This window comes from Pseudonaja textilis, chromosome 4 (genome assembly GCF_049901715.1).
Source record: "Pseudonaja textilis isolate UNSWEBS1 chromosome 4, rPseTex1.2, whole genome shotgun sequence".
NCBI classification, from domain to species: Eukaryota; Metazoa; Chordata; class Lepidosauria; order Squamata; family Elapidae; genus Pseudonaja; species Pseudonaja textilis.
In genome coordinates, this window is record NC_141993.1 from 39,853,157 (window position 1) to 39,877,080 (window position 23,924).

At 40.5% G+C, this 23,924-nt stretch overlaps 1 protein-coding gene across 1 annotated transcript; it reads left to right on the forward strand.

Moving 5' to 3' along the window:
- Positions 1-10,152: 10,152 nt before the first annotated feature.
- Positions 10,153-18,392, forward strand: VAX1 (ventral anterior homeobox 1). Its single transcript, XM_026704969.2, has 3 exons — positions 10,153-11,671; positions 13,553-13,740; positions 17,564-18,392. The coding sequence occupies exons 1-3, from the start codon at positions 11,434-11,436 to the stop codon at positions 18,089-18,091; spliced, it is 954 nt and encodes a 317-aa protein (XP_026560754.1). The 5' UTR covers positions 10,153-11,433; the 3' UTR covers positions 18,092-18,392.
- Positions 18,393-23,924: the final 5,532 nt, after the last annotated feature.

Here is a 23,924-nt window from a genome sequence, read left to right on the forward strand (position 1 = left end):
AAACAAACAAAAACTAAGGTTATGTGAGATGTTCCATAAATGGAATAGATATAAAATCACTGAACTGCTACTTGTTTATTTCTAGTGCAACACTTTCTCTTCTGATTGTTTTTGATAATGTGACATAATTAGTAGACCAGCGAAATGCTGTGGACATAATTTATTTGGACTCCTTGTTCGTGTTAGTCTGCCTCCACATAAGTATTTGAGTATTTTCCACATAACAAAATAACAGAATTACAGAGTTGGAAGGGACTTGGAGATCTTCTGCAGGAGCCCATACCATATAAGACAAATAGTTGTACAATCTCTTCTTAAAAACCTCCAGTGATGAAGCACCCAAAACTTCTGAAGGCAAGCCATTCTACTGATTAATTGTTCTGTCAGGAAATTTCTTATTTCCAGGTAGGTTGTCTCCTTAATTATGAAGAACTCACTGGAAACTAATCTGATTCTGCCTTCAGGTGCTTTAGAAAATAGGTTGATCCTCTCTTCGTGTGGCAGCCCCTTAGATATTAGAATATTACTATCATTTCACCTCTAGTCCTTTTTTATTAAACTAGACATGTCCAATTCCTGAAACTATTCTTCATAAATTTTAGCATCCAGTCCCCTAATCATCTTTGTTGCCCTTTGAACTCGTTCTAGATTCTCAACATCTTTTTTATATCATGGCAACTAAAACTGGTTGCAATATTCCAAGTGTGGTCTTACCAAGACATTTTAAAGTGATACCAATACTTCATGTGGTCTTGATTCTATCCCTCTCTTAATGTAGCCCACAACTGTAGTGGTGTCATGCCCCTGGTGGAGACTGACTCTGAGGAAGAGGAGAAACAGCCAACAGGGAGTGTAAGTGTGGCTCCAGAGGTGGTAGAGGAGGCTGGGGAAGGGCAGAGGCCAGCTGAGCAGTCAGAGGAGGACCCAGGCCCATCCCCTATCCATCCTAGGGCATGCAGGGAGGAGAGGATCAGGGTAAAATGTGGTCTACTTTGGAGGAGAGGGCCATGATCCTCTTCATGGGTTGCAGGTGGGAGATTTGCATAGGAGTGTGGACCTGCGTGCTAACAGATGCTGGAGACAATTAGTGTTTTATTTCTAAAGAAAGCTTATCTTGGTTGACATTCTTCCAACGGACTCTCCCTGGTTATCTTCTTGAAATTGGCAATTATCTATCCTGGTCTGTCGAGGAATTTTATTCAATGCGGTTTGTTTTTGGTTTTTGCTTCGTTATCAGCTCTTTGAACGTAAACTGTGTTTCTTACCTCTGAAATGTTATTTTGACTCCTCCACTGCGAACAATTAAACAGTGAAGCCAAGTTGAAGGCATTAAAGGACTTTTAATTACGTTTTGGATTTTGTTATATTTCTGAGATACTCTGGGTCATCACAGGTGGCTTTTTTGGTGGCTGCAGCATACTGCTGGCTCATACTTAAGTGGTTATCTACTAGAACTCCAACATTCCTCTCACAGTTACTACTGAGTCAGGTACCACCTATTCTATACCTGTGCATTTGGTTTTTCTTCTCTAAATGTAGAGCCTTACTTTTCTCACCATTGAATTTTGTTTTGTTAGATAAGGCCCAATGTTCAAGTCTGTCAAGATTCTTTTATATCATGAGCCTATCTTCCGGAGCGTTGGCCATTCCCACCAGCTTGATAATTTGATGAATTACCCTTCTATGCTCTCAACTAAATCATTTATAAAGATATTGATGAGTACCGGGCCAAGACAAAGTCTTGAGGTACCCCACTGCATGCTTCCCTACATGTAAATGCAGTTCCATTTAGGACTACAGATTGACTGTGGTTTGACAGCCAGTTGCGAATGGTGGCGATACTGTCTAACCCAGGGGTCCCCAACCTGTGGGCCATGGAAAAGATTGCAACCAGGCCATGGAAATGGCTGGTGAGCGCACATGCTCCATTTGTGTGAGTGGCAGATGCACATAGATGCCACTCGCACAAATGGAGCTGTGTATACACACTTGCTGGCTGCTCATGCAGAACTATCCCCACTTCCCCCTGCCGGTCCATAAAGCTGGAAACGCTGTGGAACTCTGCTCTAACCCTATATCTTATCAAGTAATAAGTTGTAGTCTACTTTATCAAATGCCTTACTGGAGTCCAAATAAATTATGTCAACAGCATTTCACTGGACTACTAATTTTGTAACATTATCAAAGAATGTTATAAGATTTGTCTGGGATGATCTGTTTTTGACAAATCCATGTTGTCTTCTAGTTACAACTTTGCTTGTCTCTCGGTGTTTGCAGATTTGTTGCTTGATTAAGTTTTCCAGAATCTTCCCAGGTATTGATGTCAGATTGATAGATCTGTAGTTTCTATTTTATCCCTTTTTTGAAGGTTGGTTCCAAAACAAAAGATGATAGTTTGGCTGGAATAAGACATCAAAAAGGCGCTGCATCTTCATCTGTTACCATTCAAAGAAACCATGCAAGAGTTAATCATCATAGGAAGTACTGAAGGAACTCTGTAGTTCTACTGCTAAAAATAACACCTAGGAAGTTACATTTTTATTATCAAAGGCAACATGCCTTTCCAGTAAAACCATTTATCACAGCATCAACAAACAGTTGGTGGCTTCAAAGCATGCATCTTTTTTTTAAAAAAAGGCTTTATACTTCTCAAAACAAAGGCACTACCGGTAAAAAAGAAAAACTCTGAAAGCAGAGATTTCTGTAATGGAAGTGAACAATTGCAAATCACCATCAGAGTTTTTACATTGGCAGTAACTTATCTGGGTTAAGAAGTCTAGTTATTACCTGAATGGGAGACCAACAGGAGAGGCTATTTTGAGAAGCAAAACATATCCCTGGAAATATCTCTGATCAAGACAAGGACACAAAAACTGCATTGCTGTGTCAATGTAGTCAACTCTTTAGAGTCTCTGATCAAGTTATTTGCATCAATTTGTAAATGTGGAGGGAAATGAAAAAAATGTACACATTATATTTTTATTTCCTCTGAATCTATATATATATTTGCACTATATTTTAATGAATTTTCCTTAGTACTATGTGTTTTCATGTATCCTTTCCCCACTAATAAAACATTTTTGTGAACTCTCTGTATAAAACATCTTGTGTCCATTATTATATTCAAAACTTCCACTAGAAAATTCTGAAAATGTAAGGAAGAACCACATCAATGTTAAATGTTGCTTTGAAAGTTTTCGTAGAAGATGGAACAATAGGTGTTGAATATTATAATGATGCTACCCACCCCATCACATCATCACTCAGATGGTATAAATTATGCATATACTTAATTGATCTCATATGCACCATGTTGTCAAACCATGGAGAGAACAACATTATCTTATCCTTATTCTCCATAATCTCTGAATTCCATTAAAGGTATCACTGCTGTGTTACAAGATGCAGTTCTATACATCTGCTGGTATTGGTCCACTGGGTCAACGCAGCCATCTACCAAGATATTTTGGAGCACTCCATGCTTCCTTCCACAGGCGAGCTTTATGGGGATGCTGACTTCATTTTCCAGCAGGACTTGGCACCTGCCCACACTGCCAAAAGCACGAAAACCTGGTTCAATGACCGTGGGATTAATGTGCTTGATTGGCCAGCAAACTTGCCTGACCTGAACCCCATAGAGAATCTATGGGGCATTGCCAAGAGAAAGATGAGAGTCAGGAGACCAAACAACGCAGAAGAGCTGAAGGCCGCTATTGAAGCATCCTGGTCTTCCATAACACCTCAGCAGTGCCACAGGCTGATAGCTTCCATGCCACGCCGCATTGAGGCAGTAATTGCTGCAAAAGGGGCCCAAACCAAGTACTGAATACATATGCATGCTTATACTTTTCAGATATCCAATATTGTTCTATGTACAATCCTTGTTTTATTGATTGTAATATTCCAATTTTCTGAGATTGTGGATTTGGGGTTTTTACGACTTGTAAGCCATAATCATCACAATTATGACAAATCACAGCTTGAACTATCTTGCTTTGCATGTAATGAGTCTGTCTCATATATTAGGTTCACCTTTTAAGTTGCATTACTGAAATAAATGAACTTTTGCATGATATTCTAATTTTTTGAGTTTCACCTGTATATGTTGCTCTGTCCATAATATTGTTTCAAAAAATTGATAATGTGTGTGTGTCATTGTATTTATTATGATAATGTCCTATAGTCACTAATATTTTTGTTTTTACAATCTTAAACATTTATTTCCCTCTTTGGAACTAGTAAACTGAAACTGATGGTTCCATCAATGTGGTTTTGTTTCCAAGCTCCCTTTTGTACATTGCGACTAGCTATGCTCCGGAGAAAGGCCAATCTTATTTGTCTTCATTAATTCCAAAGATGTTTATACCATGTGGGCTAAAGAGAAACCTAATACTTAAAAGGGTTTGGTTTGGCTAAGAATATACATCTCATTGGATTATCGAGCCTCAAGTACTTCCGCTTTTATACAAGGCTCAAATGCATATTTTAACCTACTGAATTTTCTATGGGAATTTGGCAACTGGCTACTAGAACAATGGAACATAACTGTCAGCGCAAAAATGCTGCTTCTATTTTTCCTCATCATCTCATTTGTGTTTGTGTGTGTATGTGTGCGTGTGTGCCAAGTTACACATAGCTCTTAGTTTTCTATGTCTCCACAGATAAATAATGGCTAGGTGGGCATCCCCATATTAATTCCTGATAAATGGTAGCATTGCTAAAGATAAGCATAAGCAGGCAAAATTTCCCTCCCTTGACGAATAGTCCTCTTAACACATCAGGAGACACAGCTTGACATACTAGCATTCCATGAGCAATTCAAACATGAAAGGTAGCCTACCTATAGGATGATGAGTCTCCAAAATCAGTTGATTTGGAAAGCTACGTTGACTGAATCACCAAACCACCATGACCTTAATAGCATATTGTTATATATGTCTTTCCTTCTTGACAGATTTTCATTCTATCTTTCTGTTAAAATACATATGTTCAAATTTGAAAATCTAAGATATGGCAGGATGCTGTCACTGCTGGGAGCAACAACTGAAAAGAAATATTGCTCTTTTATCTTATCCATGACTTTCCAAAGGGACTTGCCTGACCACAATGTAAAGTGGTTTATACATAAATGTCTTTCTTTCTGGGTAGCTATCTAATAGGTATTTAGAGTAGATTAATAGCAGAAGATAGCAAATTAAATTCCTCAGTTTAAACAATTTTTAGTTGATCAGTTATATGGGCTTCTGTCAAATTACGTGTTAATGAAATAGTATGCTGACATTTGAATATGAATAAGCAATATTTATGGAGGATGTTTTCATTTTATAAAAATGATGCATGTTTTATAGCAGATGCCTTCTTAGAAGAGGTTTACTGTGATGCATTGAGGAAAAAAGGTGTCTTCTATAAGTATTCCTGATGCAACAATGAACTGTAGTAGGGAATATTCCTGTTTCTTTGTTGCATTTAGACAGCAAAGTATTTGGAACATTTCAACACTGGACACTGAAAGGAAGTTCAGGATGGAAGGCAAGGCAAAGAAATATTTGCATCTCTTCCTACTCACCCCCATCACCATTTTCTTCAAAATACAAAGTTCAGTTCGAAGTTTCAGTTCAACCACTAAAACAGTCAGTTTAGATTTTCCTTGCAATCAGTCAATATTGATTGGAACTGGCATTGAAGAAAGGAGCCAATCCAGTGCACCACCACCAAACCCCACAGATGGCCCAAAAGAATACTATGGCTGATGGTATTCTCCACCCCACTTTTGCCAGACATCATCCATAAGCATGACCAATGCCATTTCTGTTCCATGACCCATCTTGAAATACAACTGAAAGGGATTCAGATAATACATTTCATCCAGGATCCTCTGGAGCTGGAAAGCAACTACTTTTTCCACCACCTTCCTTAGAAAGGGAAGGTGAAAAACTGGACTAAAATTGTCCAGACAGGTTAAGCTAAATGATGGTTTCTTAGGGAGGGGACAGACCAAGGCCTTCTTAAATAATGCCAGGAACACTCCTTCCTGCAGTTATGCATTAATCACTGCCTGCATCCATCTGCAGATCTCCATCCTGGACGATTTCAACAACCAGGTCGGACAAGACCCTAATAAGCAGGCAATTGCATTGACTGTAATATGACGATAAGACACTTTGCAGAGAAATGTTATACAGATGTGACTCCTTTACCTTTTGGAATGTTTCCATGAGATAGTATTTTTATAATTTTACAATCCTATGGGGAGCATCCAGTTTATTTAAAATCAGGTGGCAGTCAAATAATGGATTCATGCATTTCATTGAAGACCTATGTGCTTTATCCTACAAAATAACTTCAGCTATTAACAGAAAGTTTCATTTTCTTTTTCCTGGATTTTTTTCCTATGCACACCAAAAGCTAGGCTCAGACATCAAGCTTTTAATATCTATGTAGATTCTCAGTCATCCAGGTTATGGTTGTCCCAAAGATGCTTTTTTGAAGAGGCAACTGGGCTTCCTGATTTCTCTTTCTTATTGAAGAAGCTTCTTCTCAGAGCTGAAGAAACAGCTTCGATGAGAAGTGAAATGTCTTCAAAGAAAAACCAGGAAGCCCAGTTGTCTCTTCAAAAGAGCACCTTTGGGACAAGCTTTTAAGACTTTTTAAAAATACATATTTATCGCTATTGCACAAGTGATTGTGGCTTGACCCATCCATGACACTAAGTGACTGGAAGCATATATAGGCACCAGGTTAGCTATGATCCAGTTAGAACTACCAGTACAGTTCAGATCATCAATCCCCTTTGACTTATTATCTGGGGAAAAAAATAAGAACCTTCAAATGGACTTGAAAGAAATGTGTCTTTACCATCTTTCCAAATGTGGGACAGTAGGGGTCAAGTCCAACTTCCAGTGAGTCATATAAGAGAAGGCCTTCTGAATTGCAGAGAACTGAACCTCTAACAGTGAAGATCTCTTTCAGAGTGCTTTCTCTGTTGATCTTGGTGATTGGTCAGATTCACATTAGGAAAGTGATCCCTCAAGTGCATGACAGCCATGAAATCTTGAGGCAACCTTACCATATAACTGAAGTTTCTAAGGATAAGATACCTAGGTTAGCTAAGTTAGGAAAAGACACTGCAGTGCAGAGCTACAGAAGGTACACTAATAATATTCCTATACCACACCATCCAATACAGTATCAAATACCCAAGACTGGAAACTATGAAATGAACCTATAATTTCTAACTAGTTACATGGAATGTTAAGAGGTATTTGTATTTCTATGATGGTTTTAGTGAAGGCCACAGAAACTAACCAGAAAGATTTAATATTTAGAACATCCTTCCCCAATCTGTTGACTTCCAGATATTTATTATGTATTTATTAATCAAATTTGTAGAGCTGCCCATATCACTGAAATGATTCTGGGAGGCACAACATTAGATAAAACAGCTACTATAAAAAGAACATATACATCTAGAAAAGCACAGGAATAAATATCATAAAAACAAAAATACTAACTATACTAACTATAGGCAAAGGGAAGATAAAAATGGTCCCCCTCAGGAACCTTACCGGGTTGATGATCTTTTGGAACACCAAAGAGAATGGGCAAATCTAATTCATTTGGGGGGGGGGGAGGATGTTTCATCAGGTAGATGCCACATCATGTCTCCTGCCTCTCCATACCAATTATGGATAGGTCCCTAGAATACCTTCTCTTTGAGATCTGATCTTGGTGGGCTGATATTTCCAAGAAGGGTTTTCCCTTCTCATTATCTGGTCACATGCCATGAAGAGCTTTGAAGAGCTTTAAAACCAGAATCTTGACTTGATGATACCTGACACAAACTGGCAACCAATGCAACTCATGGATCAGGGGTGTACATTACTGCCAATGCTGCTGTATTCTGTACCAGCTGAAGCTTCTAGATCAGGGGTGTCAAACTCAAGGCCCATGGGCTGGATCTGGCCTGCAGGGTGCTTAAATCCAGTCCACAGGGCCAGTCTGGAAATATCAAGGGACTGGCCCACGATGCCTTGGGGGGCTAAAATGGGTCGCATGCAAGGGGGGGGGGCATGCCTCATTTTCATCCTCCATGGCCTCCTGCAGCACTCTGTCAGCCAAAACCAGGCTGAAAACTGGGCCCCAAACAGGCGGAAAATGGCCCCAAAATGGGCTGAAAATGCCCCCCAAAACAGGCCAAAATAGGCTGAAAAACAAGCTGAAAACAGTCAAAAAACAGCCCCAAAACAGGCTATGCAGCCCATTTTCAGCCAGCAGAATGCTGCAGGAAGCCATGGAAGACATAACGAGGTGCAGGGGGGCTGCCCGCAGACCTCCCTAACCCACTGGCCCACAGAGGAGAACCACAATACTGATCCAGCCGTTGAAGACATCCAGTTTGACACCCCTGTTCTAGATACTCTTCAAAGACAGCTGTTTGTAGGGAGTGCATTGCAGCAGTCCAAGGTGGAAGTGACAAGAGCATGACTGACTATAAGGCGGGCCTTCCAATCCAGGAATGGGTGCAATATTGATATGTTGGTCTACGGTTATGTTGGACTTCAGTTCCCATATTTTCAATTCAGAAATTTTGTTAGCCATTCGAACTATGTATTATGACAATGTAATCTAGTACATCTGGGAGATACCCACTTGAGAAAGTTTGCATTAGAAAATTGTACTAAGACTCAGAGACCTAGATTGTAATCCCCACTCAGCCATGAAGCTTGCTAAATGGCATTAGGTCACTTTTTCATTATCTGCATAAGCTACCTTATCAGATTATTGTGAGGTCAAAATGTGTATGGAGAGACGTGAGATCCATGTACATCATGCTGCACTCTTGAAGAAAAGATGTGTAATAGGCTTGCATCTACAGATGTGTGTGTGTGTGTGTGTGTGTGTGTGTGTGTGTGTATTTAGTTCCACATTTGACACAAGGAAGGGAGGAATATTCTGTGCTGGTAAGTATAGCCTTTAATACAAATATTCAGGCATTAAATCTTACTGATAATCTATTAAATATCATAGCTGTTCTCAGTCCATTTACGTATTATTTCTCTCCGTTTCCCAGAAAAATGTATATTATGTATTTATATGAGATTATTTATTCAAGTGCTCTATAGGCAAAAAGATAACCTATAAAAAATAATAGTAAGAATAACAGTATCTCAATGAAATCAAGTATGCATTTGTTTACACCAAATTATATATTTTATCACTGAAAACAAACTCAATTATACATAATATATATAAAAACACTAAACGCAACTGACAGCATCCTATTTCATCACTACTATGGAGATAGGTTCCTCACTTAGGACCCCTTCACTCAAATATGAAAGTAGCTTGCATCTGCCAACCAGATATCTAGTGCTTCAGGTGTATTAAAGTGGAAATTATTTTAATGACAAGAGGTGTTTACGGCCAACTGATTCCAGAGGCAGACCCTTGTACGAGAGGGTTGTAGGAAGAGTGGTGGAAAGCTTTTCAATTCAATGAGTTACTAAAACAAAGAAAGGTTACAATTGGTGTGAGCCACTGAAAATATCTATTTCTTGGCATATGTTGCACAGATATAGCTGGTGTCTAGTTCAGGGGGCTTCTGAATGTGGATTCATTTATGGCAGGTTTGCCCAGAAGTTGCCATGTAAACTTCGGTGTAACTACCGCCTTTTCTCCTTAGAAGTGCCTTCAGCTTCGGGTGGGCAGGGGCTGGTGTGGTGTGTGTGTGTGTGTGTGTGTGTGTATAAGGACATCTCCCTAAAGCCCCTTCGGATTTTCTGTGAGAAGTTCCCTGGCTTTCTTCCTCTCGCCTGGCCCCTGCAACTCTTTTGTGAATGGGGCCAGTGCAACAGGCGGCCTTTCACCCCGCCCAAGAACCAATGCCAGACAGCCACACTCGGAGAATTGTTTGTTAATAGTCCAATTAGATAATTGCCATCTTTCACTCCTACATTTCACTCTACATTTCCCATAAAGGCCTGAATGAGGAGAGCAGCGTGAAGAGGGCTTCTGCCCTGCAAGGTGACAAGAAAGGCTGGAGCATGCTCTGTGCACAAAGCCAGGCGCTTGAATTGAATCATTGTCGTCTAATCAATGGTCTTATTGGATTACTGGCTGTTGCGGTTCTCAAAGATATTGTAGCGGAGACAATGAAATAGCCCGGGGGAAACTTTTCGCTCGCTCGCTCTCGTTCTCCCCGCCCCCTTTAGTAGATCACGCAGTTGAGATCTGCCCCGCACTCTCCTCTTTCTCTTTCTCTCTCTTGGATCCGTCTGGATACAAAGCAGGCTTTTTTGGAAGCGGGAGGGAGGAAGGAAGCTCTGGAAATGTGTTCAATTTTTATGAAAGGCATGGGGAGGGGGCACCCTCATGTATCAGCATTGAATTAACGAGAGAAAAGAGTTGTAAGATGGCTGGTAGGCAGTAGAGAGGAGCGTTTAGGAGATCCCTCCAATGTAACACCCTCTTCGCCTTCTTCTCCACATCTCCAACAGGGAGACAAAACGTTTCCTATTTCTGGGGTCTGGAATCCGCACCAAGGCAAGCCTTTCTCCCTCCCCCAAATGGTTGACAGGGTTCCCCTTTACGGGGGTGAGAGTGACTCGGTGGCTGTTTGCGGAGGAGATCTGCCAAGATCCTTTTGGTAAACTGGCGGAGCCTTTTCCAGACCTATTTATAAATAGATCTGCATTTCTGTCTGAGGCGTGTCTGGGATGAACGCCTTCGGAAATCGGGAAAGGTGAACGCCAAACTGGAGAAAGTTAATAATGGCTGCTAATGGCCCCTAACAATTCTGGCTGAATCTTGTCAAAAGTTTTTTTTTTCTCCCTTTTCTTCCCTCGCCCCCTCTCCCGCTCCTTCAATTGATCCTACTTCTCCTGGAAATCTCAGCCTTTTTGATTGTGTGTTTCCTGAAAGCAAGGCCAATCATTTCAGTTTATTCACTGGCTAAACTCGACTTGATTGGGGACAAGCATACAAACCACCCATTACGAAGTGATATATTATCCAAACAATTTAGTGTATTCATGAGGTAACCTAAATGTGGAGGCTGCAAAATTACCCGTAATCAATTGAAACAGCGAATGCGCGTCCCTCTGGGTGTCTAACAACTGCATCCCTCTCTCTGTAATAAGGGAGGCATTAAATCATTTTAGAGTTGCACTGTTGAGTACCTGATCATTGGGGCGCGGGGAAGCTGGACACTCGCACTAGGACGCTGGGATTGAGGAAGCGGCCGATTTCCTGCCTCTCGAGCAGCCGACTCTCGCCTTCGAGGGATTCCCTTGTTACTCACCGAACTGGTCGTACGCCGAGCGATATTCATCAGTTTTCTCTTCTTTTCCTACTCCCTTCCACCCTCATCCCGCGCCTCCTTTTTTTTGTTCTACTTAAAAAAACAAAACAAACCTCTACACCATATTGCACCACATGTTTGGGAAACAAGACAAAATGGACGTTAGATGCAATTCAGAGCTCGAAACCAACCGGCTCTCCAAGAACGGGCATAAAGAAGGCAAGGAAAGCAAAAGCTCCGAAGGAAATATTTCGAATTCTTTTTTGAAGGAACCGCAAGGGACTTTTTCGGCATCGGGCGTCTCGGAAGATTGCGGTAAAAATAAATCCAGTTCCGCTGACCCGGATTATTGCAGAAGAATACTAGTCCGAGGTAGGACCGTCGCTTTACGTTCTGAAATTTTGATTAACGACTTTTTCCCGCCCGCCTGCTTCCTTTCCTTTCGTTTTTACTTTCGGTTTTTGTTTTTTTGTGTTTTTGTTTTCCTCGTTTCAAAACCAAATGAATTACTGTGATTTTATTAAAGGCTTCGTTTCATTCTTTTTATCTCTCTCATCCTGTTTTTGGTTCGTTTCTCAGGTCTAGGAATATTTTTGCAATTTGGATTGTCAAGGATTGTGAAGGGCTCCAATGCCAAGCCTTACATTTTAGCTGGGGCGGATGTATATAGATTAGGTTTTCTTTTTCTTCGAATTTCTCGAGTATGGAGGGAAGGGAAAACTAAGACCCACCTTAGTCGCGTTTCGTCTGTACTAATGTATCTTTGCTTTAAGGGCAGGAAAGATTGCTAAGTCCTATTTTGATCCCATTAGATTCAGCCTACAATTCTTTTGACTACTTGTAATCGAGTAAGACCCATCGGACTCAATTCATAGAACTTACCTCTCCATAGGAGTTTTCAGTCACAGCCTTTTGCAAAAGATTGCTGCTTTGAAATTTCTCCCTGCCCTCCAAAAAACAAAAACAAAAAGGGAAAGGGGAAACCCACCTCCCCTTTTAAGGTAAGCAAAAAGAAAAGAAGAGATGGAAGAAGAAAAATAACCTTTAGAGACTTACTCTGAAATGTACTGGGGGCTTCTCTTATTTTCTAGTACTTTTGTCCCATTCTTTGATTTCCATTAGCAGCAGGAAATTCTTTCTAGTCTGAGGACATAGCGACCCCCCCACCCACCCTAAGACAAGCCTTTCCTCCAAGCATTCCTCAACCTTGAACCCATTCCCTCTCAAACATTTGGTGGTTGCAGCTTTTTCGATAGGGACTTTACAATAAAAAAATCTGCCAGAAAGTGGTGTGGTGGTGATGTTTGCTGCTATTATTCAATATTATTATGCAGGTTAATGAATTGTTTATGATACTGTTTATTTCCTTGGTTTTATTTTGTTTGTTTTTATTCTAACCTGGATTATTTATTATCTTCTTTCTGCCTCCTCCAATAAACAATAGAATAATTTTCCACTGCTATTAAAATTCCAAAACTAACAAGTCAGTTTTTCCATTTCTGTCAGTACACATCGATGTGTGTACTCATGTTATTTAAAAAAGATTTCATTCTGCTCACATGTGAATGAATGAAAACCAGGCCTGGGAAACAGTAACTCATCCTGGACACCACCACCACCACTCTCAGATGAAAAAAAAAAAGAAAGAAATGGAGTCTTAGAAGTCTAGGCTTCCTTCCTCATAGATTTAGGAAGGAAAATTATGGCAAACCCTTAAGGAAAAGCCTGGTATGTAATTTGAATCAGAGCCAGAGGCTAGTGAGCTCTGCAGTGAGATCAAGGCGGAGCAGAAAATGGGCATCCATGGAGGACAACTTGATGTTCATCAACATAGAAAAGGAGGCAGCTCCAAAGAGTGAGCGGGCTGCAGAAGGTGGACATCACAGCTCTTGAGATGGCTCACTTGAATGCTTTCCCTGTAGGGAAATCAAGGGCAGCTCAAGCAAGTGTGAATGTGCAAAGGCAGAGATTGCTGAGCATAGGCCTCTGATGATGCCTAGGCTGCTTTGAATCCTGTGAGGGTCTTTTGGAGTTCTTTGTGTGAGAGCTCTTCTCCTGGGAAGGAGGATTGCGTGCTTTATAAGCCACAATCTGAGAATGGGGCTGGCAGGAAATCCTGGAGACTCCTTCAGTCCCTGCCAAGAGTGGCTTCTTGCTCTGTCTAGAGTGGCCTCTCTAGGCAGTTCTTAAAAACTGGATCCATGATCCTTCCTTCCTTCTGGATGTAAACGTGCCTCCTTCTCTTTTTGCCAGATGCCAAAGGTTCCATCAGGGAGATTATTCTTCCAAAAGGCCTTGATCTTGACCGCCCCAAGAGGACTCGGACTTCTTTCACTGCCGAACAACTTTATAGGCTTGAGATGGAATTCCAGAGGTGCCAATACGTGGTTGGACGGGAAAGAACTGAGCTGGCCAGGCAGCTCAATCTCTCAGAAACTCAGGTACTAAAGATACAAATGTATCAGTGGCAAAAGGTTTGGGAACTGGAAAAGTTTGGGAACTGAGGTGATAGCTCCAGCTCTACTCTTGAGCAGGACAGTTCTCTTCCCTAGAGATGAGAAGCTTTTCACTAACTTCCAGGCCTGCCGGGCTGTAGCTAACACTTGAGTAGCTTCCTATATAGGTGTGGCTGGAGTTGAAGACCAGTCTCCCCCGCCTCTTTTTTTTTTTTTTTTTGCAGCTAACTACTCAAAAGATGACCAAGCCCTAGAACTAAGCTTAGGGCACAATGCAAAATTCCACTCTTTTCATGCTTTTGCAGGTTTCCTCCTTTCAAAGACAATTTTTCAATTTGATTGGCATCTAAATATCTGGAGGGAATGGAAGGAATAGAGTGTGAATTGCCTCCTTAAATCCCAGAGGTTAAGAACTCAAGAAATAAATGGGCTCGTGAAATGAAACTTACTGCAAGTATATAACTTGCTTCTAACTCCACAAATTATTCATAAACGCTGTAAGCATTTAATCCGAAAAATTAATTAGCCTCTAGGACAATGTTTGAGAACTATGAAACAGTCCTGTGTAGTTAAGTACAAGAACTTTTGAAGAAGCTCCCTCCTCCCAAACACTCATAGCTCACAATCAGATAGACAGAGAGGCAGTGAGGGCTTCTGGAAGACAACCTTGGAGAAAAAACTACAGAAGTTGCAAGGATTTCCTCTCAACAAAATATGACCAAATCCTAGCGAGGGGAAAGTAAAATTTCAAAAAAGAACAAGAATTCACAAAAAAATATCACTTAGAGAATCTGTAGCTTGTTGGGAAAACAGTATTTCTTGGAACCAAGTGACAATAGTACTGAATTTATTTGCTATCTCAATATTTAGTGCTTACAGAGATCTGTTGTGGGTTAAGCGATTTTTGGGTCTAAAATACTGAAAGGTACACATTTCTTCAGAAGTAAATTGGCTTTAATGGAGTTAATCCCTGATAAATTTGTGCATACTTAAGTATCACTGTTTACAAAAGGACATTGAGCTGTTTGTTTTAATACTGTTGAAATTAAAATAAATAAGAGGGTATAAGAATGTATTCTGATTGTCATAATGAAAAGAATATAGATCTCTTTGCAGAACTATGCTGGATTTCCTTTTTTTTTGTTTTGTAAGTTTGGTTAACAACTTAACTTAAAAAACACACAAAAAGAAAAAGCAAGGAGATAGTGCAGGCAACTGCTCATGTTTTTGCATAAATTAATATATAACAATAATTTTCCTTAATTCAAGGAATACATTCTCATGTTAGAATGAATAGAATTGTATTCTGATCATGCATATTTAGACATGCTTTATGAAGATAGTTTATTTTCAGGTGGAAGCATCTGGGTGTAACAGGATTAGGCCTGGTTAACCGTAGATGCAATTCCTCCATAGAATTCTGAGTTGTCGGCTAGACAGGGAAATGAGAAAATACCCAGAAGATAATAATGGAGAAAAAAAACTTTGCCACTTCTCCCCCAACACAAAATGAAGATGTCAGAAATTTCTGAAATCATCAGAAATTGAACTCCATTTAAAAGAAACTTCTCTTTTAAATGGGTATGAGTATTTTCCTTTCCCCTTTCTGCCATGGTATGTGTGTGTGCACGCCCGCATAGAGAGCGAGCAAGGGAGAAGAGAGAACCCAAAATGGCTTAATATATAAATACAGGGGTGAGAAGGGTAGCAAAAGGCTATTTTTTCATCCACATAAAAATGTCCAGGTATACCTCCAGAAATGACCACAATCCCCTTCCCATTTCTTAAACCAACTTTGCTAGATGAAGATTTGTTGAAATCAAATATTACGCAAAGATTTCACAGAACTTCCTTTGGTCTTATAAAGTTACTGCCTCTATGGATTATGGATTTTGTTTTCCTCACACTGTTTATCGCTTGACTTGGGTTTCCTGAAACTGTTATGAATGAGCGGTCCCATCAGTTTTCTGTCAGGGGCACAACAGCAAATACCCATGTATTCCCATCAAGGTTCAAATTCTTCAATGTACCCCTTTTTTGCCATTTGTAGTAGTAATTCTTTTAAGTACCCCTTTCTAGTGAAAAATACAACTGTGTTAAATATCAGGGACTTTGTTGCTCTTCCCTCCCCCCATACCAGATTAGCTGTTGGAGGCAATGGACAGAATGCCTGCCAGTAGGGCCCAATAATGACAATGAGATCAGCCCCAAATAGGTCTGCTCTGATTTTGAAAGCTAAGTTTTTTTCCTTTCATTCAGTCCTACAACCTGAAAAATAGGTTGAGAATCTGAAAGGCGGGACCATTTTCTCTGTGTATGTGTGTGTATATGCATGTGGGCACAGGTGTCTGTGTGCATACTATACAGGGGAGAGGCATTTATTCCCTTCCTTCAAAGGCAAAAAATGCCATCTGAAAATTGTACTTTGCTAAATAAAGAGTTGGTGGGGAAGATAATATAAAAATGCAGGGTGGTGATGGTTTAATTTTAATTTAAATAAAATGCTTTGAGAAAATTGAAAACATTGTTAAGTCAAAACCTGAAATAGGTAGTCAGATTGAAAAAGAGAAATAAGATACATTACCAAAAATATTATCTGTTCATGTTGCTTTTAAATATATTATTTAAAGAAATAGGATGAAATTTCTTGTACGTTTTACCACAAAGGAGAACAGAAAAAACTAGAGAAGGATAAAATGTAGGTGTGGCTTTATTATTTTTGCTTGAAATAATGGAAGGAAGGAAGGAAGGAATTAGTTTCGTAGTTCTTAGAAAAGAAGTACTATAATGAACCTCTCTGACAAGCTAATTAGCATTTCTTTGCCTGTCAGATTTAGGCGGGCTGGTAAGGCAAACCAAAGGGGCTCTACAGCCAGTGTGGCCTGCCATAGGAGCCTAAGTGAAGGATAGAGCTGGAAAGGGTCGAAGTAGCTGACGGGATAGGGATCGCTCAGGCTTGCATAGAGGTGGGTGACACCTCTGCCTGCGCTCTGCCTTTCAGGGGAAAACCTAAATTAGCCAAAATCTTTCAAATGCTGCTGCCTGCAGATGAGACCCATGGGAAGGAAAAAATGGCAAACGTAGGTAGGAGTGCCTAAATAAAGTAAAACCATCTTGTATCAGGGACCTAAGAGGATAGTGTTCAGAGGCATCCTTTCCAAGGGCATAGGAGTGTTGCCTGGTTCAATTAATTCGTTGTGGTTCCCCCAAAAAAAAAAACCTGTTTCTGAAAAACTTCTAGCTGTGGGGACACAGACATAGATGGTGTGGAAAACGAGGCGCGACGGCTTCTCCCACGTAACTTTTTTCACCTCATTTTATTGGAGAGGCCATCCTCGCTCCTCCATGCCGAAGTTTTTCTGGCCGCTTCTTGCGGTTTCCGAAACCAGCCGCTACCCAAAACATTTCAAGGCCACAATACACGCGTGCCTTCACGACGCCGAAGGGTTGCACTTTCCAGAGGGCAGCATGGTTTCGCGATCCTCGTGGAAATGAGCAGACTTCCACGTTCGCTCTTCCACTTGCTCTCTGATATGCACGCGCTCCTCAGTCGGCTGCACACGTGCACACAAGAGGTTTCCGCCGCAAGCCGCTTGGCTTCCACGGAGAAATCTCCCTCTTCCCAGAAGCTTCCCAACCGGTCGCTGTCCTGTGGAGGCTTCTGGAAAGAGGCCGATAAACTGCGATGTGTGGGACAATGGCGGCCTTTCCTCTCTTCCTGCAGGCTTGAGAAGGCCGAGGCCCTTGCTACGCCGCGATAGATGACGCTGATTTTGTCCTTCTGCCTTCTTCCCTCGCCTCCTTGCAGGTCAAAGTCTGGTTCCAGAACCGACGCACAAAGCAGAAAAAAGACCAAGGCAAAGACTCAGAGATGAAGTCGGTGGTGTCCGAGACCGCGGCTACATGCAGCGTCCTGCGACTCCTCGAACAAGGACGCCTGCTCTCCCCGCCCGGTTTGCCCGGCCTTCTTCCCCCCTGCGCCACCAGCGCCTTGGGCTCGGCCTTGCGAGCCCCCAGCCTCGCTAGCCGCACGGGTGGCTCAGGATCAGGGACGACGGGCGGCTCCACGCACCATCCGACCGTCAGCAGCGCTGCCGCCGCCGCCGCCGGCCCGACTCATCCTTCTCTGCCCGGCGGGCACAACCTCTTCAGCCTCCCGGTGCCCGCCCTGCTAGGCTCGGTGGCCAGCCGGCTCTCCTCCAACCCATTAGCAATGGCCGGGTCTCTGGCCGGGAACTTGCAAGAACTGTCGGCCCGATATCTCAGCTCCTCCGCCTTCGAGCCCTACTCCCGGACCGCCAGTAAAGAAAGCGCGGAAAAAAAGGCGCTGGACTGACTGTCGGGGACTTTCGCTGTATTTATATTTATCCTCTCTGTCTGTGTTGATTATTTATGGAGTCTCCCTGCGTTAGATGCCCCCTCTGGTCTGCTATACATTGCGCCCATCCACATGCTTTTTCCTCACGGCTCCTGGTCCCCCAATCTTCTGCCCCCCTCTCCCGCCCGCGCATTCCAAACCGGGAGCCTCCCCAGCGCGCCCAACCCTCCAAACTCCTCGAGAAACGCCGGCTGGGAAAAGCAACTTGGCGAAGTCACGCGCTAGCAGTAAACAGACGGAGGGAACCCGCCAAACGGCCCGCGAGCTGTTGAAAGGGGGAAGGCGGGGGGGAGAGGAAAGTTGAGGGGGGGGAGAGAGATGAAGCGCCGAGCGAGCGTTTTAGAAACGGGGCGGGGTGGGAGCCTAAAACCGAGGAGACGTCGTGTTTCGGGGGGGGGGGGGGACACAGGAGAAGAGGGGTCTTTCTGAGTTGCCGAACGCGGACATCCTTTCCTTCAAGTTGACAGCCAACGCGAGAAAAAAAGCTTTGACTTTGAAGGGGGAGGGGCGTGTTCGGGAAGAGGCTTGAAAGGTCGGTTGGAGCTGAAGTGTATTTTGTGCAGGGAAGGTGGGGACTGCCCGGGGGTACGTAGCTCCGCGGATGCTCATGCCTGGTGGATGCTGGTTGCTCAAGTGTTGCATTAAAGCACAAATCTAAGAAAGGCCCTCTTCCTCAACAAGGGCGACAATACCCTTCCAAGGGATAACTTATTTTGCACATCGTCCTGAAGATGCGCGCCTCCTCCTCCCCCGACGTCCGTATGCCCCCAATGCCAGGCTGAACTCGGGCACGAAATCTATTGACTTTTAAGTGGAAGGAGGGGCGCTGCGGGTATTCAGCAGTTTCACTTCAATGGGATTTACTTCCGGTAAGTATACCTAGGATTCCAGTCTCGTTTCCAAGTTGTGAGTGTGGGTGTAAGCCGAAGTGAAGCCAACCGTCCTTTCAGGTAACGCAGCTGGGAACTGATTTAGCTTTGAAATACTACTGACCCAAGAATGCTTATGATGAAAGCTCACTTTAAGTAAACGCCGACTTCGTTCAGTTTAAGGAATGTTGCAATCATCTTCCAATTCCATCGTCCCCCACCCCTAAAATAAAAATAAGATTTTGCGTTAGGCTTACAGACTTAATAGCATTTGCGGCTAAAGTCTAAGCAATTTTAACAAAAAGATAACATTTTTCTTCGTTAATGTCTGGAAGGAAACCAGACAGAAATATACATGTTATCACCTCTGCACATCCCTCATTAACAATATATGGATGCAAAAAAAAAATAGAGCTTTAAAAAAAATCCTTATACACAAGCTTTTTAAAAGGATCAGAATTTGATCTCTACAAAACAAAACAAAAAAATAATCCCAAGGCAGCATTATAGATTTACTGATGTGCCTGCAGTTTCAGCGCTCTCCTAAAACCATATATTCAACGGTTTAAATAAATTGAAGGTAAACTGGAAGTATCGATTTTTGCCCCCTTTGACTGATTTTCTTCGGTAATGTTTATTCCTAAAGCAAACCTAATGCAAAATGCAAAGTACAGTAGTGTCTCATCTGATTTTGTATTAATTTTGTGCTCTTATGTAAAATTGTCATTTTACCTTATTTGAAAATCTCCCCATTAACCACAGATTTATTCCTGGCTGCTGCTGCTTTTTACATGATTTTATAAGTTTGCCAGAAGCAGCAAATGAAAACAATATACCATGTAATAACTAATTACTTTAGCCTGTTTTTTGTTTTTGGAAGCAGAAGGATTGTAAATCTCTTGATACTTTGTGTTTACACTGTACAAAATACGTGCCACTAAACATTTCAATCCAAAAAGAAAAAACAATAAAACGAAATGTATAGAGTTTACTCTAGAACAGAAAGGAGAGAGAAAGAGAGAGAGAGAGAGAGCATAACATGAAAACTGTCAATAATTTTATTGTAAATTATTTACGTCTGAATTTTTAGGCACTTAGTGCAGAAAAAAATATGGATGAATCTGTGGGTGAAGGTGAGCCCCTTGCTACTAACCTTTATTTGGAATGTTCTGGATATTTGACTGTTTTGTATTTATGTGGTGAGAGTGAAATATATCTATATGATGACAGATCGCTATTTTCGTCTTCTGTTTAGAACTCCCTGGAACACTTTCAATCCACTTGTGTAAAACAAAAGATATAGCTCCATAAGTTGTGATGTTCAACAATCAACTCTGCACAGTTTCTGAAAAGGTGCCTCTGCAGGTTATATATCCAGATGACATCTTGAGTAGATAAATAATATATATAGTAAGGTGGAGGTTGCTTGTGATGCTTTAAATTACTCATTTTCAAAGTTAGAATTGAAATTGTACACCTCTTTATAACCTACAGACATTATTATTAGTGCATTATATTGGCCAGTATATTTGATTCTGCACAACTTAACTCATTTAGTGTCAGACAGTTTCACCAAAGAAAGATTTCAGAATCTGCTTCCTCTTAGTTCATACATCAACTATCCAACAGAATCTAGGAGGAGAGGGGAGGCAAGTCAGAGAATTGTCAAAATCAGCCTGATTCTCATCTACTCCCCCCCCCCCCTAAATCTTCTTGATCTATTCTTACGTATGTGTCCCTGGCATTGGTTAAAAGGGACTACTTCATTTCAATGGAGTTTCTGAAGGAGTGAAAGTGACCATTACACAATCTCAACCACTCTTTATTTTTCACTGTATTTATTCACCTATTTACTTAGAAGTAAAATCCATTAACTACAGCTTATTATTAAACAGATAATCAGACAACTGCATTGTAAAATTGACATTACACCAAATTCTGTAAATCATACATAATCAGCAGAAAAAAAGTCCATATGATTTTTAAAATAAACATAAATCAATTTCATTTGAAGCAAATGGGGGGAATCTCATTCAGAGATCTTCCTTCGTCTCTCCCTCCCTCCCTCTAATACACCAACCAAAACCATTTTATTAACTTAATACATATATTCTCCCACTAACTGTACATTTTATGTGATCTTAACCATTGCCTTATGATAGCTTTTTGACATAACAATATTCTTCAAACTTAAGTAAAAATTTTCTCCCTTTCTTGAAATTTGAGGGACTGTACTTCTGCTTAGGAGTTAGAGTAACATTAAAAAGGATATAATATATGATCACATTTGTGTACCATTTCACTGCATTATAATTTATGGATCTAGTGTCTTACTATTATTAGTGTGTAAGAGAAAATGGGCTTAGACAAAAGCAATACTTATAAACAATGGAATGAAATGAAGACTTCTGTTAAGGAAGTCTGATACCCTGTGATCCTAATTTCGTTATTGGAAATGAATGGGGCCAGAGGTGAGATTTAAATGCTTTAAAGCTATGTAAATCAATTTTAAAAATCTGGCTGCAGCAATATTATTGATTTCCTATGTTTATTTTGTTATTTTGAAACTTTAAATAATATGAGGAATTATTACTGTTTGGGGAATACTTTGCTTCTTTTCTTGCCACCCATGTCAATTTAAGAAAATATATACATATAAATATGAACATATACATACAAATGCATAATTACACAGAAACATAAATTCTACTGTGGGGTTGATTCAATTAATGTATGACTTCTGCAAACTTCCCCCACCTCAAGCACTTCCCTGTAATCAGGCTGCTTCCTATCATCTATTGTAAAAGCATGAATCACCTTACTTGCTTCCAGCATAAAAATCAGGCTAACCAGGGACTGTGTTCCTGATTGTGTTTGCAAGGGGGGGGGGGGACTTCAACAACTCAGAGTTCAATCATTTCAGTTTCTTACCTAATAACTGAGAAGTTTCAGATAAGATGTGAGATTGTAAGGCGAACATGCAAAGATCTCAGTGATTACTCTTATGGCATGTAGTGATCATTTGGATTTTTATAGTCTCAATACAGTAGCCTTTAGTTGTAAGGCAACGTTGCCTAATCTCAAATTGGTTAATTAGTAAGGAGATAACTTTGCACCTATAATATTTTTTATGATATCAACCCCATAAAATACCTTTTCACATATAAAAATGACTGTGATATTTATTCAAATAAAATAATTTCTTATAATGTTTGAGCTTATCACGCAGGAGTGATTTGAGCAGCTTGGGAAACAAAGCATTAGTTATGCATTACAATTCAAATAATTAAAAATATGAAAATGATTTCTAGAAAAGTGAAAAAGAACATATGGCTCTCAAGATGTTATTCATATACTTCAGAGAAGGATTTCCTTTTAATAGGTTTGATTTGTTTTAAGTCAATATTTTATATAAAGCTGCAATGCCCTTACTACAAGAACCAAGGTGATACTAACACTTTTCTTGATCAGACAATAAATAAGTAAATAGATATACATCATGATTCTAGCCAGTGACAGAGAAGAGCCGCACAAAAAATGATCAGGGATAAAATAATTTGTTTTGAAACCAGTAATAAGTGGGAATAGTTGACTGGTTTGTAAAATGTATAAATTAACCTCTCAAACGTTCAGGAAAGTTTACAATATCTTTTAAATCTTTTTATGTTACTTAAATAAGTACAAATGATACATTATTAATGACAGCATCAAAGACACTGGAAGACCAGTACAAAGAAAATTATATCAGCAATTAAGCAACGTCAAGCCTTTGAGGTAGGCCAGTCTATGAAACAGTGCAAAGATTATAGGAGAATGTAATAGCATCTCGAAAGCCTGCAGATTTTACCCCTGCCTCCTTTTGTAACAAACAGAATCAGAGGACATATTTTGAGGGGTTTTTTTCTCATGCCTTCTTCTTTCCAAGAACTGAGTCGCCTTAACTGTTCCTGCACATCTTTTTCATATATCCAAGTATTTAAGGGTACTTCTACAAGAGGGCTGGGAAAAGGAAAATAATTGTCTCAGCATCTGTAACATTTGCCAGGAAATTATGGCTCTCTAGATGTTGCTGCACTAACAATTCCCAGTATTGCTACTTAGGGGACATCTGGCAGGGCCTGATGGGTGTTCAGCAATATCTGAAAGGCCTACAAGTAATCAGATTTTGACCTAAAATATAGGAGACAGGTGCCATAATTCAACTTTGGAAAGAGACTCTTACAAACAGGATATTATAGTGGAGGGGGAAAAAAACCACCTTTTCTCATTTTGCCTAAGTTGAGCATTTAAAAGATTATTAATCTTATTTCATTTTACTTAATAGTAATGCTTAAAGTGATACCAACCTTGACAAAGATCAGTGAAAATCCAGCTGAACCAATTCACGAGCACTTCTGAATATAGTCTCACATACAGACTTTTAGAAAAGCAGCGTCTGTTGATCTGATGCACTAAAAGAACTGGATTGTGACAAAATCAAGGAGTTGTGTCAGTTATGCCAATGATGTACATAATAGCCATACCTCCATTTGCCATCCATTTGATATGTGCGGGAAAAATCTCTTTTCTATGCTCATTTTCCTTATGTATGGGTGAATTCTGTGTATGTTTAAGGGGCCTTCAATGTTGAAATAACAGCTAAAAATGATTCTTTATAGTATGATCTTGAAGCTTTACATGTGTTTCCCTAACAAAATAATCCATTCCATAAATTGCCAGAATATAAATGGTCATGCAAAATGACCTGAACATAAACCTATGGCAGAAAAACACCCAAGCGCTAGTTAAGAATCCTAAAATTTTCATCTGCTAAGTCAAAAAAGTGCACCTTAATAATACTATAGGAGAGAAGTTGGATGGAGGTGAGACAGCAGCTCACAGTATCCTTAGCAACTATACTATCCAACTATCACAATGATACT